At 38.9% G+C, this 16992-nt stretch overlaps 2 protein-coding genes across 4 annotated transcripts in view; both read right to left on the reverse strand.

The window, feature by feature from the left end:
* TSG101 (tumor susceptibility 101) overlaps positions 1–11934 on the reverse strand; it is a 34061-nt gene extending 22127 nt beyond the window's left edge. Inside the window, exons 1-4 of one of the 2 annotated variants that reach the window (XM_008148991.3) lie at positions 11800–11934; positions 7252–7336; positions 4900–4965; positions 2750–2913 (exon numbers count right to left, since the gene is read on the reverse strand). In XM_008148991.3, coding sequence (XP_008147213.1) covers positions 2750–2913; positions 4900–4965; positions 7252–7336; positions 11800–11841 — 357 coding nt within the window. In that variant the 5' untranslated portion in view covers positions 11842–11934. The remainder of the gene's footprint in view (positions 1–2749; positions 2914–4899; positions 4966–7251; positions 7337–11799) is intronic. The other variant, XM_054725546.1, reaches the window with a different exon arrangement.
* A 2798-nt stretch (positions 11935–14732) lies between these two features.
* Positions 14733–16992, reverse strand: part of UEVLD (UEV and lactate/malate dehyrogenase domains) — a 34072-nt gene continuing 31812 nt past the window's right edge. The window contains exons 12-13 of one of the 2 annotated variants that reach the window (XM_054725544.1): positions 15980–16178; positions 14733–15781 (exon numbers count right to left, since the gene is read on the reverse strand). In XM_054725544.1, coding sequence (XP_054581519.1) covers positions 16011–16178 — 168 coding nt within the window. In that variant the 3' untranslated portion in view covers positions 14733–15781; positions 15980–16010. Of the gene's footprint in view, positions 16179–16992 lie in introns of both variants that reach the window. The other variant, XM_054725543.1, reaches the window with a different exon arrangement.

Below are 16992 nucleotides of genomic sequence, written 5' to 3' on the forward strand. Positions count from 1 at the left end.
TGCTAGTTTTGCTGCAACACTTCAAACTGCAAAAGTTATGGCCACAGTGTGTGATAAAGTGGCTTAGTAAAGATTGAAAAGGCATTAAATTTGTGGGAGCCCTCCACTCATGGATTAGTTGCTTGCTGGTTTAATTCCTGGTCAGGGCACATGCCAGAGTTGCAGGCTCGATCCCTGCTGAGGAGCATGCAGGTGGCAGCTGATTGATGTTTCTTTCTCCCTCCCCCTCCTCTCTCTTTAAAAGTCAATAAAAAAATCTTAAAAAATAAAATTTGTGGATAAAAGACATGAACAGAAAATGTGCTCCAACTGACGGCAACATGTTGCATCAGAAAGCACTGAGCCTACCTGAACACTTTAGCAAGGGATTCTCTGAAACAAGTGATCACATTCACATAAATTGTATTATAGTATATTGTTATAATTATATTTTATTACTAGTTATTGTTGTTAATCTCTTACTGTGCCTAATTTATAAATTAAACTTTATCATAAATATGTATGGATAGGAAAAAAGCCACATGATATATATAGTTTGGCACTATCCGAAGTTTTAGGCATCTACTGGAGGTCTTGCAATGTAACCCCAATGATTAACAGGGGGCTACTGTATATATATATATAAAAGCAGTAACCAAAAGAATATACTGCAAAATTCAGGTAGTATTATTCTTCGTTTGACTCCATAGAGCTAACCAAAACATAACTCAAATGGACAAATTAAGCGTTCTGTTACAAATTCAGGGATGAACACAGCAGTAGTCACAAATATTAAGGCCTTTAAAAGATAATGTTACCTTGGAAATATATATTCTTATATTAATTTTATTAAAGATAGTATTATAAACTCTGAAATCATAGGCAGACTATCTCAGAAATCACTAGATTGTTGTACAAAATATCAAATTGTTAAAGGATCTTCCCTTCCAATATCATAGTTACAAAGAAAGTACCTGTTTTTCCATTATAGGTTGCTAAATTTTTCTCTCAAGTATCAATCAACCACCAATTTAAGACAAATTATGCTAGGCAAAGTTATTCAAACTGGCTTATTTGATGGTTCCATTTTCATGCCTTAATATAGTCTGTGTATATCTCATCTGATTTACTTTATGCATGAGTTCATCAGGTTCTGAAGGATTAATTCAGTCATCTGGATCAGCTAATGATCTTCATAATTTCCCTTTTCCAGAGAGAAGATTCATCAGCAGTTTTCTACTTTCTAAGCACCAAATTCACCTCATTTGTTCAATCTGTCCCAACTTAGGAACAATAACAAGTAACATTTTAGAAAGCTTCCTGTAAAAAACCAGCCAAGTCCCACTATTCAGAAATCGAACCTGAGACCCTTTGGTTCTTGGGCCGATGCTGTAACCACTGAGAAAAACCAGACAGGGCTTTTTAGCATCTTGTCTTTGAAGCTTAGGAATCCAGCATATCCCTTAAGGGGAAAATGCAGATTATCTTGTTTACTTATTTATTTTTAAATATGTTTATTTATTTTTAATATATTTTTATTGATCTCAGAGAGGAAGGGAGATAGAAACATCAATAATGAGAGCAAATCATTGATTGGCTGCCTCCAGCTTGCCCCCTACTGCAAGTCGAGCCCACAACCTGGGCATGTGTCCTGACCGAAGTCCAACTATGACCACCTGGTTCCTAGGTTGACATTCCACCACTGAGCCATGCTGGCCGGGCTTGTTTCTTTCTTTGTAATTTCCCCTTCTCCCAAATTTTGGTTCCTAAAGTACTGGCTGCATTGGCATTCAGAACAACTGTTGTCTTTTCAGCCTTGTGAAACAGCTAGAAACTCTTCACGTTTCTTTGCCTCTTAGCGAAGGCCCTCTGTCCAGATTCTCAGCCTCTTAACCTGTGGCAAAAATCAGTAAATACTCCCAGGGGAAATTGGCAGAATGTTGGCTTATCTCTTGCAGTTCTCTTCACTAGTGGATCTTGGCCCTTCAAGTCTGATTGCCTCAACAGTTCTCCAAAGCCTTAAGAGATGTTGTTTGTACTTTGTTTTTTTCTAGTTATTTTGCTAAGAACACTGGTCTGCCAGAGCTTTACCATCAGAGGCAGAAACAAAAGTTTCCTATTACTTCTTGAAAGGAACACTAAGTAATGAGATTTGAACAGTTTCACAAATATATGCCATCAGTATACTATTTTTTAAAATGCACTTCCTACTGTATGAATTCTACCTATTCTTAAAGGTTCAACTCAAGCAAATAAAAGTGACTATGTGTATGCTGTAAATTACCAAGCTCTATACAAATATAAGATATACAGTCACGGGGATACATTCTGAGAAATGCGTTGTTAGTGATTTCATCATTGTGTGAACATCACAGAGTGTACTTTTACAAACCTAGATGGAATAGCCTACTACTGTAATTGTATATGCTATACTTTTATATGACTAGCAGCGTAGTAGGTTTGCTTATACCAGCATGACCACAAACATGAGTTATGCGTTGTACTATATGTTAGGATGGCTATGACATCACTGGACAATAGGAATTTCCATTATCTTATGTGACCACCATCGTATATGCGATCTGTTGTCATAGGGCACATGACTATATTTGTTCTGAAGAGCCTTTTCTGATTACTCAGCTCATCAATTTGTGATCTTATATGAACTTATCTCCTTTTTGGAATCCTCTTTGAGTGTTAACAAAAAGTAGATGCCAGTAAGCAAAATATATAAAATACAACAAATTCACAGAACACTGTTAATACTTACGTGTTTCCATTCATGTAGATAAGGAAGATATATTTTTCCATTTGCATCAACATGCTTTCCTGTTTTAATAGTCATTGAACTAGTAGGCTTAACAAAACAGATAGGGGGATTATATGGGTATGTGTCCAGCAACCACAGGCATATTGGAATATTATATGTATTACCTGAGAGAGAGAGAAACTTCAGTTACTCCATTTTTTATTATTTTTCAATTAATGGCTTAGTAGGCAAGCAAGAGAGAGCTACAAGTAAGCAACACTTTTTAAAAACACAACAAATATTTTAATATTTCAAAGTTCTGTTTAAGATCATTTTCTTAATTTTTAAAAAAATACATTTTATTGATTTTTTCAGAGAGGAAGGGAGAGGGATAGAGAGTTAGAAACATCTATGAGAGAGAAACATCGATCAGCTGCCTCCTGCACACCCCCTTCTGGGGATGTGCCCGCAACCAAGGTACATGCCCTGGACCGGAATCGAACCTGGGACCTTTCAGTCCGAAGGCTGACGCTCTAGCCACTGAGCCAAACCAGTTTCGGCCAATTTCTTAAATTTTCTGTTTGCAAAATATATCAGCAGGATTATCACTACTCTGCTAAGTGTGTGCTTGCTACCCTAAAAGCATTCTTCATGAATTATCTTTCTACTCAGTCCATTCTTTGCTACTTGACCCCCGTCATTTCAGTTAATAATGTTCACTGAGAAGGGTCATACAAGGAAGACCATGAATTATGGTATCCTATCAGAAAGTGATAAAATTCTGTTGCCAAAGCTAATCCAACTGTCAAACAGATGTTGACTGGTGGCCACAAGTTGACCAATTCATATGGCATTTTCAGTGATAGTTATTCAATTAATGATGTCATCTTTTTTAAAAAATATATATTTTATTGATTTTTTAGAGAAAGGAAGGGAGAGGGAAAGAGAGTAAGAAACATCGATCAGCTGCCTCCTGCACACCTCCTACTGGGTATGTGCCTGCAACCAAGGTACATGCCCTTGACTGGAATTGAACCCAGGACCCTTGAGTCCGCAGGCCGACGCTCTATCCACTGAGCCAAACCGGTTAGGGTGTCATAGCACCTTTATATTTTATCATTCTATAGCAATTATGGAATATTGTAAATACCTATTTATTCCCTCTGTTTCCCCTATTTGTATAACTTCTTCCAGAGAAGGTACACTTTTACTTATCTTTGCATCCATAGCCCTTATCTCCTATGCCTCATGCATAGCAGGTACTATATAAAATTAATGGCTAAGTTACAGAGACACAGGTCTTAGTGAGTCACAAGGAACAATTCACAAAGAGAGCTGTCCAAAAGCAGAACTGTCATTTATGAAACTGAATGTTGCCTTTCACTGTAAAGTATTCCAGCAGAGGGTGCTGACTGGCTAACAGCTATGTAATTATCCATCATCAGATTATCACCAACATTACAACCTTAATAATACCTACTTTTTGATATGTGTTTATTACATACCAGACTCATTGCTAAGCCCTTTACATACAATGAATTCTTGAGTTAGATACTATTATACAAATGTTATAGATGCTCATTGTCACAAACTTGATTAGAGAGAACTGAAACCTTACTTTGCCCTTTTTAAAAAAAATGTATTTTTATTGATTTCACAGAGAGAGAGAGAAACATCAATGATGACAGAGAATCATTGATTGGTTGCCTCCTGCATGCCCCGGGGGACCCGAGTATATGCCCCGACCAGGAATTGAATAATCTCCTGGTCCATGGGTTAACACTCAGCTACTGAGCCATGCCAGCCGGGCTGCCCTGACTTTAAAGCCTCTATCTTAGCCACTACACTGTACAGCTACCATTGTCAGAAAAGTCTGAATGGGGTGGGATGCTGAACTAGGAGGCATGTAAGATTCTAGTTTTAAGATTCTCTGATCCTATGAAACTTCAGCACAAGGAGTCACTTATTGATATACTGTATGTGGGTAGGAAAGGAAAAAGTAAACTGAAATAGTGCTGCTGACAAGTGTTCAATTTCAACCGAAGTTAAATCTCTACATCATCATGAAAATCATGAGGAAATAGGTTTAATTTACTTATAACTCTTTGACAACATATTATGTGAATCAAAATGCATCTATACTGGAAACATAAATTACATAAGATACTTACCTCTATAAAGCACAGGAACTGTTCCAGTGAGGTTCATTAGTTCCCTGGAACTGCCATCATTAAAAACTGAAAGGAAAGAATAATGATTTAAACATGAGCATTTTTGTAGATGTTCTCATTAAGTTATTCTTTCAGAAGTGCTGGTTAAAACTCATTATTACCCTTGAAACAGGTTAACTTGTTAAATGTATCATCCATTTTGCCGAATAACAGAGTATCCTTTGCTGATTCACTCAATGGGATCAGTTTTTAAATGAGTAAAGAAAAGATGCTTTGAAGTACTTGGAAAAATGAATGTGAGTGCTACAATCCCAGTAAACATGAGCTCTGCTTCTCCAACTAACATGATTATAAAATTACATAAAAAACACTATCAACTAATACCATACTGTTAGTCTAATATCATAAAATTTTAGATTCCCCATATGTTTAGCCCAAACATAGAAACAAACCAGTTTTTAAAATAAGTTTTCACAATGAAAATATAGACATCTTTTAATACGAATATTTCTCAAACCATATCACACAAGTTTTTCTAACTATAATTGATTAAGTAAGGCACACATAATTTGTATTATATTGGCTGCTATTATCTATAAATATAAAAGCCCAGTGACCAAATGACGGAACAACCAGAAAGACCGGTCGACCAGTCGCTATGATGTGCACTAACCACCAGGGGGTAGATGCTCAATGCAGGAGCTGCCCCCTGGTGGTTAGTGTGCTCCCACAGTGGTAGCACTGCTCTGCTGACCAGGATGAGCGGCTGCTCCCGTAGTAGGAGCAGGTAACTGGCTGATGGGGGTGAGTGGCGCTCTGGGAGCAGCTGCTCCAAGGGTGGGTCCACAGCCGTCTGGCTGACCTGGATGAGTGGCTGCTCCCACAGTGGGCTGGTCCCCACAGGCCACACCCACCAGTGCACAAATCCGTGCACCGAGGCCTCTAGTTTGTAATAATGATTTGGTATTAACACTGTACCACATAGGGAAAAGGCTGTAATGTGAAGTACAAAATACTGTTGACCATAGTTCTTTTACTTACTACTGACAATTATAAACTATGCTGTAATTTATTCTGATTTTGTGTTTTTGTGTTTTTTTAAAACACACATCTTATTTAAATTATGACTTATTTTACTCTAAAGCATATTGATAATAATGGTTTGGACATGGTCTGGCCATATAAGATTTGTTCAATGATGTTGGAGTCTTTGCCAGTTTTGATCAACATACTTACTCTTTTAGCATGAAATAAAAACTATCACAGTAAAATTCAAGCTCCAGTCCCCCTCCATCCCACCCCACCCCACCCCACCCCACTGAAGCCAGTTTTAAATAAACCAATTTTGGTAATACAAGGTTTCTACGGCTCTAGATACCATTGTACAGTATGTGGACATGAAGTAGAATTGTGCCCTAAGTTTGAAGAAAACTTGAAGTTCACGTCTTTGTTGTTCAGGAAACTCAGGACTGGTTGTCCCTCTGTTGCCTCCCACCTCTCCTCACCAGGCTCCTAATGTTTTCAAAGCCCTAGGAGTGAGTGGAGTTTAGAGTGAGAGTCTCAGCTACAGAATTCAGCTCCTTGTCCTCGGTGCCAAGGGCCTCCTAATGGACAGGAGCTCTTGGCCCTGGCACATAAGGTGTGGGGCCAAAAAGACTATTTTTAAAAAAAGAACTCTAGGTATTGTTATTTCTTACTTAAAACCCACTTCATTTGTCTCAGTAATGAAACTGTCACCTATGCACTCTACAGAATTAAGCATCATATTTTAAAAATGTTTTACTCATCTACAAAATAATTGACAGTCCAGCATATAGTTTTGCTAAATGTCTTCCTAAGAATATACAGAGATGCTGGGGGTAGGGAGGAATGTGTCAGTAATTAATTAACTTTAGGATACACTACAATATATTCTCTCCCCTCTCGGTGAGGTAGCATATTAAAGGCTCTGAGAAACATTGCAACACTGCTGCAAAGAAGCCCACTTAATTTTGCTTAATCTGTAACTACTCAAACTTAACCATAGAACCCAAACTCCCAGCAACATTCTTCACAACTATGGATAATACTTTGGGAAATGATTAACTAAACCATCTTTAACATCCCCTCTAGGTCTAAATTTGCATAGCTATATCTTTGAGTACCTTTTTAACACTTAAAATAACTAAACAAATATAAGACATTATTATTAGGACTTGCAATTTTCTATCCCTCCAACACTTATATTAGGTGGAGGTTTAGTCCTACAATAGAAAAAACAACAATCTTAAAAGGAAAATGGAAAACCTAAAATAATTAACAAAAGGAGTAAACTCAAATTACAGTGATTGATATTTTATTATGTAAACTCACCATATGAATCCAATACAGGTTTGAGATCTTTGTATAATGTAATCACATTGATAGTTTCACGTACAGTTAGGTCTCTGTATTTGTACTGAAAAGCAAAATCACACAAGAATTTAGTTTAAAATTAATGTACATATTTTACTGCTAGGTTAATTTTCTTAAAATCTTATTTTTTAATAGCACTCTTCTTAAAAGTATAATGGTTCTGACTAATCATTAACATTAATTAAAGCCTGAAAAACTTAAAGTAGAAAGTTATTTGTATAAAGCAAGATAGGCTAATGGTATAAATATACCTCCATAACTTGCTAAAATAATGACAGAGGAGGGTGTTAACTAAAAGTTATATTTAAGTTGGGAGCTAAGATAATGTTCAAAGAAAAAAATAATGTGTAATAATATATAAAAAGGTAATATAATGTTATGTCAGCTGTATCTCAAAATAAAATAGACACATTAAGTTAAGACAGGTGGACCAAAGTACTATGATGGGTGCAGGGTCCCACAATCAGATAAAGAATCAAGAACCATCACCTGTGTCTAGGGTCCTGGCTAGCAATTCCTACAGGAACCACACCCGACTAAAAGAATAACACCTGAAGCTAGCCCTCCACCAGAGTATGAAATTTCACAAATTGATGCTACTTACTATTCCTACCATCTATTTATTGGCTGGATAGAAAAAATGCTGATACTCAGAATTAATATTATCACTTGTAGGAGACTCAGTTTTTGAGATATTGGGCCAAAAAACAAAAAGATAGGTAGAATAATACCCTCTCCCACCTCTCCCCTACATCCCTTTTGTTTCTTAAGGTAAAAAGAGGTTAGACGGAGAGAGAGGCAGGTTCCTCTAGAGCCGTGGTCGGCAAACTGCGGCTCGCGAGCCACATGCGGCTCTTTGGCCCCTTGAGTGTGGCTCTTCCACAAAATACCATGGTCTGGGCGAGTCTATTTTGAAGAAGTGGCGTTAGAAGAAGTTTAAGTTTAAAAAATTTGACTCTCAAAAGAAATTTCAATCGTTGTACTGTTGATATTTGGCTCTGTTGACTAATGAGTTTGCCGACCACTGGGCTAGAGCAGTGGTTCTCAACCTTCCTAATGCCGCGACCCTTTAATACAGTTCCTCATGTTGTGGTGACCCCCAACCATAAAATTATTTTCGTTGCTACTTCATAACTGTAATTTTGCTACTGTTATGAATCGTAATGTAAATATCTATGTTTTCCGATGGTCTTAGGCGACTCTGCTAGCGACCCACAGGTTGAGAACCGCTGCTGTAGAGCCTAAGACCATCGGAAAACACAGATATTTACATTACGATTCATAACAGTAGCAAAATTACAGTTATGAAGTAGCAACGAAAATAATTTTATGGTTGGGGGTTACCACAACATGAGGAACTGTATTAAAGGGTCGTGGCATTAGGAAGGTTGAGAACCACTGCTCTAGAGGAAGCCTAGAAATCTCAATTATGGTTTTAAAATTAAAATCAATATCTGAATATTCTTGTCCTTATATACACTTAATACTAGGTTATCAATTTAAAGACCAAAAATGGCATGGAACAGACACTCTTCAGTTACACGGTATGTAAAACAATGTACTGTTTTTTAAATGTTACAACATAGGTCTGGGCCACAATCTTCTAGGGCTCCCCAAAACTTTCTCTACAATTAAGAATAACTACTTTAGATACTAGACAACCAAGAGAAGAAATATTTTGAAAACTGTCACTTTCTCTATAGAGGTTATGTTCTCTTCAACCAAAGACTACCGACCAGGAAAAAAATTTTTTTCAAAGAAATAAGCTTATAAACATAACTAGAGGCCCAGTTATGAGATTTGTGCACTCGGGGGTCCCTGCACCCTCTCGCAGTCCGGGAGCCCTCAGGGGATGCCCGACTGATGGCTTAGGCCCACTCCCTGCCAGGTGGACATCCTTAGTGCTGCCGTGGAGGTGGGAAAGGCTCCCTCCACTGCCGCTGCGCTCGCCAGCTGTGAGCTGGGCTTCTGGCTGAGCAGCCCTCTGGGAGCACACTCAACACCAGGGGGCAGCTCCTATGTTGAGCGCCTGCCCCCTGGTGGTCAGTGCACATCACGGCCGTTTGATTTGTTTGTGTATTAGCCTTTTATTATATAGGATATTTTATTAATATTGATAACTGTTTACATTACTTCAATTTCTATCATTCTTTTTTATTTACATCTGTGTGTGTGTGTGTTTTCCAGGTCAGTTGATTTTTTTTATTGTTGCTGTTGTTAATCCTCATCCAAGGATATTTTTTCCGTTGTTTTTTTTTTTTTTTTTTTTATAGTGTGTGGAAGGGAGGGGGAGAATCAGAGAGAAATCAATGTGAGAGACACATCAGGCCGCCAGTGACTGAACCAGCAACTTAGGTACGTGCCTTTGACTGGAATCGAACCTGGGACCCTTCAGCCCACAGGCCAACACTCTAGCCACTGAGCTAAACCAGCTAGAGCTGATTTCTATCATTCTTGCTCTGACAAACATCCAAAGCTAACCCAGTGAACTATAGAAGAATGAACTCTCAATCACTTCACATGCATCTTATTCCAATTAGGTTTGGTAAATGTAGGGGGGGGGAAAACAAATGCCCAGTTCACTCTGGCATCAGGTGCCATATTTAAAGTAACTACCAAAATAATTCATAGCTTTAATAGACAAAATGTCTGCTTTTTTTTAAGAGAAAATTTACACTATTCTCGAACTGTGAGGATTATAAATTAAGTTCAAAGCAAATAAATTCATGTTATAAGCATACAATTAAAGATACTTTTATGGCCAATAGACATGAAAAGATGCTCAATGTCACTAATCATTGGAGAAATGCAAATTAAAACCACAATGAGATATCACCTCACACCTGTCAGAATGACTATAATCAATAAATCATCAAACAAGTGGTGGGGAGGATGTGGATAAAGAGGAACTCTGATACACTACTGGTGGGAATGCAGACCGGTGCACCTACTGTGAGGAAAAACTGGAGGTTCCTAAAAAAAAATTAAAAAATGGAATTGCTTTATGACCCAACAATTCCACTTCTACGTATAATTCAAAGAAACCCAAAACACTAATTCAAAAGAATATATGCACCCCTATGTTCATTGCAGTGTTAATTACAATAATCAAGATATGGCCCTAGCCAATTTGGCTCAGTGGATAGAGCTTTGGCCTGTGGACTGAAGGGTCCCAGGTTAGATTCTGGTCAAGGGCACATGCTTGGGTTGCAGGCTCAACCCCCCGTAGTGGGCGTGCAAGAGGAAGCCGATCAATGATTCTCTTCATCATTGATGTTTCGATCTCTCTCCCTTTCCCTTCTCTGAAATCAGTATAAATATATTTTAAGAAAAGATATGAAAGCAACCCAAGTGTCCAACAATAGACAAGTGGGTAAACAAGACATAGTGCATAAATGTAATAGAATATTACTCAGTCATAAAAAAGAATGAAATCTTACCATTTGTGACAGCATTAATGGACCTAGAGGATATTAATGCTAAGTGAAATAAGTCAGACAGAGAAATACAAATACTATATGATTTCACTTTTATGTGGAATCTAAAGAACAAAACAAACAAACAAAATAGAAACAGACTCATAGATACAGAGGACAGACTGATGGCTACCAGTAGTGAAGGGAGCTGGGAGGCTGGATAAAAGAGGTGAAGGGATTAAAAAGTACAAATGGATAGTCACAAAACAGTCATGGGATGTAAAATGCAGCATAAAGAATATACTCAATAATATTGTAATAACTATGTATGGCGCCAGGTGAAATATCAGAGGGAACACTTTGCAAAGTATTTGCTTATCTAACCACTATGCTGTGCACCTGAAACTACTACAAAATAATAAGGAATGTAAACTCAATTGAAAAGACAATATTTAAAAAGTAAATGACAAGATAGTTGCTCTTAGCAAATCAAAGTCCCTGAAATGGTAATGCAATTCTATTTATTTTACCCGAGGTAGGGAGGTACTGGTATTTTGGCTTCTGTGGACGTTTATACCTAAATCGAGCCTGTTCACCAATAGTTACTGATCTCCCACCGGGCGGGTATGGAGCTGTGCGAGGAATACAAAACTGAGAAAGACAATCTCTGGGGGCTTCGAGGGAAGGGCCAAAGCTGACGGACCCCTACACTGGAGTGGAGGGCTGCCCCAGGTCGAGAATTAAATACAACCTTCTCTTTGTGTTTATAAAACCGAAAACAAAGACTACTCTGCCCCAGACTGCTCCCAACTCCACCCAAAGAGAGGGGGGCGGGCGGCAGGTGGCAGGCGGCCTCCACTCCGCGCCTTTGTTGACAGCCGCCGCCCCCCCCCCCCCCCCCCCGCCCGGCATCGGGTCCGGGCTCTAGGCGACCGGGACCTCTGGGTCCGGGCCGCAAAGGCGCTCAAGGACCACACTGGGCTCTCGGCTGGTCGGCCGGGCAGGCTCGCTGGACTGGTCGGACCATGCCGGCCCGGGCACGGAAGGCAGCGGCGGGCGCGCGCCGGGGGCGAACGCGTCGCGGCCTCACCTTGGACACCATCTTCTTGAGCTGGCTCTCCGACACGGCCATGGCGGCCTCCGCGCCGCTCCGTCCCCGCAGGCAGAGGGTCAGCCGCGCCGGGGCTGCCCAGGCCGCCCCACAGCTCTGAACACCGAGGAGCCAGTCCCCTGCCGCCCCGCCTCTAACAACAGGAAATCGGCCGCCACGACAGACTTTCCGCTTCCGGTACGTCACTTCCGAGGTAATCGCTGAAGCTGCGGTGGTTCCCGCCCACCCGCTGCTCAGGTGCGGCTGGTCGCGCCCCGGCGTGGAGGGCCGCTTGTCCCCGGGGTCGAAACCCTGGGCCGGGCAAGCTCTGCAGGTGTTCCGTAGTTGCCCTCAGACAGGGGAGCCGGTGCAGGCAGGAGAAGCACTGAGAAGGTCTTGCCAGCGAGCTTTCATGGCAGATTCATCGGATGGGAGGGCACTGGAGTGGGCTCCAGACAGCTGCCACGGACTTGCCCTTGTGATAACAGCAAGCAAGTGCACTTCTAGCTTGGGCTGGAGTTTTTAAGTTCTAAGACGAGCGGCTTGCATTATATGATGCCCAGCGACTCAGGGTTTTTGTTTGTTTGTTTGAAGCTTGTACGTTCTTGATACTGCATTCCCAAGGGCAAAGTGCAGATTCCTCCTTCACAGGAAGCCATTCCCCTGGGTCAGAACTTCTCTGTGCCCAGACATAAATGCTAACAGAGGCTGCATTTACTTTGCACTAGGTTTGCATACTAACCTGTCCACAGTCAAAGTCCAAGTCTTTGAGGGCAGGCTCGTCTTCCGATGCTCATTGCCTTGTACAGCACCAGAGTGCTTGATCTTAACTGAATTTCTACTTCGGATAAAAGTTGTTCATAGTCATATTAGTCACTGAACATGACCAGTTTTATCATGTTATTCAAGGTATTGTAAACTGTAGTATGTTCATTTGGATGATTCAGCTTAGTGCTAATGAGGAACAGGTTGTGGTATTAATTCTCATCTAAGTTGGCGCTTAAGTGAAGGTCACACACACAAAGGGTGTAATTGAAACCACGTGAAAGCATCATTATAAATTGTTGCATGCAAACACAAATAAAAACTATATTGCTTTTAAAAACATGGACACCATACATTAGTAAAGCATACAGTTCGTCAAAGGAAACCATAAGGCGGTCTATCTTGCCACTGCACCTCTTTTATGTCACTTAAAAGCAACCTGGTTTCCAAACAGCTTACTCAGGAGTACCTTCACTTAGGGGCAGAGAACGTCCTGCCAGCCCACGGGCTGTATAAGGCCTGAGAAATCATTGGGTCTGGCCCTGCCAAGGCATTAGGGGTGAGTTAATTAAATGTTTGACCAAATATAGTAGTCAAATTTTTAAGTTGATAATTTTGTATGGCCCTCGAATGATGTTACAAAGATCTAAATGGCTCTTGGCAGAAAAAGGTTCCCTACACCTAATTTAGAGCAACTATGCTTTTACTCATTGTGGGAGCACAGGTAAAACATTGTTTAAAAAGTTTTCTTGCTAAAAATATTTTTTTAAAGTTTGAAACAATTAACAAAATCCAGTCTCTTCATTTTGCATTTAAGCCACTTAAAATGAAATAACTAAATATCTTGGGGACTATAAAATTATATGAAAGAATCTTTCTCTTCAATCTGAATAAATTTCCTTCCACTCAGTAAATTAGACATCTCCTGGTTATTTTAAAGTCAAAGTTTATTTTTTTGATAATTTTTGACATTTAAGGAAAACCGCAATATAAAACTGGAAAAATACATTTTAATCCAAGCAACACTAAAACTTAGAACAAGAGACATTGCATGATTTTGGAAAAATAAAAAAGTGAAACTTAATAGCAGCATCACAAATGTCAAATTATTACCAAATCATAGTGAGATGGTGGTGGTAATGCTTCTTGACTTGTATATGGAATTTACAACATAACTGATAATATTCAACACTCAAGGAACTGTCTGATAGAATTACTTCTATGTTGCGGGCTTCTATAGGGCAAGGACTGTTACTCATCTTTGAATATTTAGATTATAACATAGTACTTGGAATAATAATAGGTGCTCAATAAATATTTGTTGTATTGTCATGTTTCTTCTATAATTAACGTAGCAAATTCTTGGCAATTCATCTACAATACAGTATCTTGTGGTTAGATTTATGTTTTAGAGCATACTAGACAGTAAAATTATCTAATTTCTCATTAGATATCTGACATAGAAAAGGCTAGTTGTATTTCTAAAAAACACAAGAATTGTTCTTTCAGTTTTACTTTCCTATCTCATACAAATGCACAATGAGGATATATTGCTAGAGTAATACCAAAATAACCTACCCATCTAGTGAACTTACACAGAACTAATGCTCATCTCTTTCAAATGTCCAAGGTTTTTATACTAGTTAATTCTGGTGGGAATTTTTCCATGCATATTAAATACTTTCCTACTTTTTTAAACACAGGATATAATATAAACTGATTATATACTGAATATACTCTCATCTTTTCTTAATGATTTAAGCTCATCATTATAAACATTATTGTACTAAATCAGCATTAGATCGATGGTTTCCTCTCTATCTAGGATGTATCTGTCCTTATAAACCAGTGGGCTCCTATCTCTCTGACCATTTATTTATGATATGCTTTCAAAGCACCTGGACTTCTTCACAGAACTTATTACATTTTCAATTGTACATTTATTTGTGACATTTGATCACTGTGTATGCCGTACTAGATTATAAGGACCACAGGGCTTGTACCTAACCCACGTTTGCTCACCACTGTACCTGCAGTGCCTAAAAATGCAGTGCTGCGGTATAGTGGGCTCCCAGTCAATACTACCTGAATAACCAAATAAAAAACACCTACCGCAGTGCATACCCCTCTCTGCCATTTGCTGAGGGCAAATCTGGGAAGTCAGGGAATCAATCTTTCTAAAATCTACGTTGGGGGGTGGGGAGTCAGCTCCTGCATGAGAATGGAAAAGTACAGAACCCCAGCATTAGGGGCCTGTGGTGACTATTTTGGCTATTAGGCCTTTTCCCTCTACTAGCACTTAGAAAAAGTAGAGGTTGTATGGATAAGTGCCCTTTATCCATGAGATCTTGGTCACTAAAGCTCAGTTTTCTCCTCTGTAAAATGAGGATGATAATTCTCACCTCAATGGGTTACAGTGAGTATTCAACAAAATAATAAAGTGCTCATCACACTGCCTGAAACATCAAGTGTTGATGTTGGTTGTTACTATTAGTTGTATGCCACCTCAGTAATAATATGCCTTCTTTCACATATGAAGATACTGTTATTGAACCATCACCAAAGGGTATGTACTCTGATAGTTTCTTTAGGAATTGTTAAAGGATCTCCTCAGAATAATCAGTCCATCCAACCTCTCCCCCTTTAAAACCAATGGCTTTTATGACAGCCTCATATTTTAGCTTAAAAGTAAACTGCTTGGCTTTCATTCACCATCTATTTTCACTGAAAATACACATTTCTCTATGATTCTAATATTACAGTGAATTTATGAGGTGTTAGAGATCTGATAGCCCAGAAACAGGTTATAGAAAATTTCAAAAAGAAATTTGAAATTTTCCACTGGAAGGTAAACTATAATTTTTCTTCATATATTTAAAAAAAATTCACTTTCCCTTTTACTATTTTAAAGTACATGTAAAATTCTTTTCCATTGTTTGGTAGCTAATTAATTGAAGAAGGAAAACAAAATGCTTTATTACCATTACTACCAACTTTATTTTTATACCTTAAATTGTGGATCCTTTGACTGTATACTTAGCACAGATTTGGCAAATCCATACTGAGCCTTTGGCTTAGCATGTTTACTGTAACAGCTGAAGAGTACTTTTCTTCTAAAAATGTATCACTTTCAAAATATTCCCAAAGTGCTGAATGTGCTTTTAGTTGAGGATACATAATTTTACATGATGCATTTTGCAGATAAAGTTCATCTCTGCTATAGGTTTAAAAAAATGATATAGTTATATAAAGAATGACAAAGAGAATCAGATTTTTCCCCTCCTTATCCAACTCCCTAAGAATTCAAATTACAAAAGCAACCAAGAAACCATCTACCTTAACCAAGCAGTTTGTAAGGATAAGTAATAAGATACAGAAATTCTCAGCCCTATATATGTTGGCAAAATTAAATGACCTTTCCCTCCAGGTAGCTGTGAACTTTGGACTTAAAGTTTTAACTGTTGTTGGAGATCATGGAGTGTGGAGGCGCTGCTCTGGAGTTTCTCAGTCACTCTGTCTTCTTGCACTGTGCTTTTGATGACTTCAGATACCCCACTGGTTCCAAGGATGCAAGGCAAACTTAAAAACACTTCACTATTTATATCATAATATCCCTGAAATGAATAAAATTAGATTATAATAGAGCTAAAGCACTATAAATAATATCATAAATATGATTACTTTCTTGCTTTTACAGCCATAGTACAAAGTGATACAGGTGAACTTTAAAAAAATTTTTTTTGTTCATTTATTTTCTAAATTCAAGTTATTGTTTCAGATATTGTTTGTGAGATGGGAGGAACTTGGTCAAAGATATCCCCTTTATGGGAAGAGAAGCTAGCCCCCTGCAATATGAGTAGCAAGTTGGGGGCAAAGAAAAAAAGACTGTTAGAATAGATTCCCAGGGGAGGGGCACAGAATAGGCTCTGGGTACAGTCAAATATAATAACCTGTTTTAAGTTCTCCTTTCCATGTTTTATTTCTCCTGGTATTCCTAAGTTTTCAAGAAAATTTGGTTAAGCATTTGTGCCTGTCTTAGTGGTGCTTGAGATGAAGTGGTAAAGGACAACTGAGCTGGAGAGTGCAAACTGATGAACAGCTAAGACTGGTGACACGTCAGTCTGGGGTGACCTGGCTGGCTAAGGTGATAAAGGACAACCAGAAGAAGTTTACGGAATATTTTTTTTAAAATATATTTTATTGATTTTTTACAGAGAGGAAGAGAGAGGGATAGAGAGTTAGAAACATCGATGAGAGAGAAACATCGATCAGCTGCCTCTTGCACACCCCCTACTGGGGATGTGCCCGCAACCAAGGTACATGCCCTTGACCGGAATCGAACCTGGGACCCTTGAGTCCGCAGGCCGACGCTCTATCCACTGAGCCAAACCGGTTTCGGCAGTTTACGGAATATTTAAATCAGTGATG

The sequence above is a fragment of the Eptesicus fuscus genome, chromosome 13, assembly GCF_027574615.1.
Source record: "Eptesicus fuscus isolate TK198812 chromosome 13, DD_ASM_mEF_20220401, whole genome shotgun sequence".
Lineage (NCBI taxonomy): Eukaryota > Metazoa > Chordata > Mammalia > Chiroptera > Vespertilionidae > Eptesicus > Eptesicus fuscus.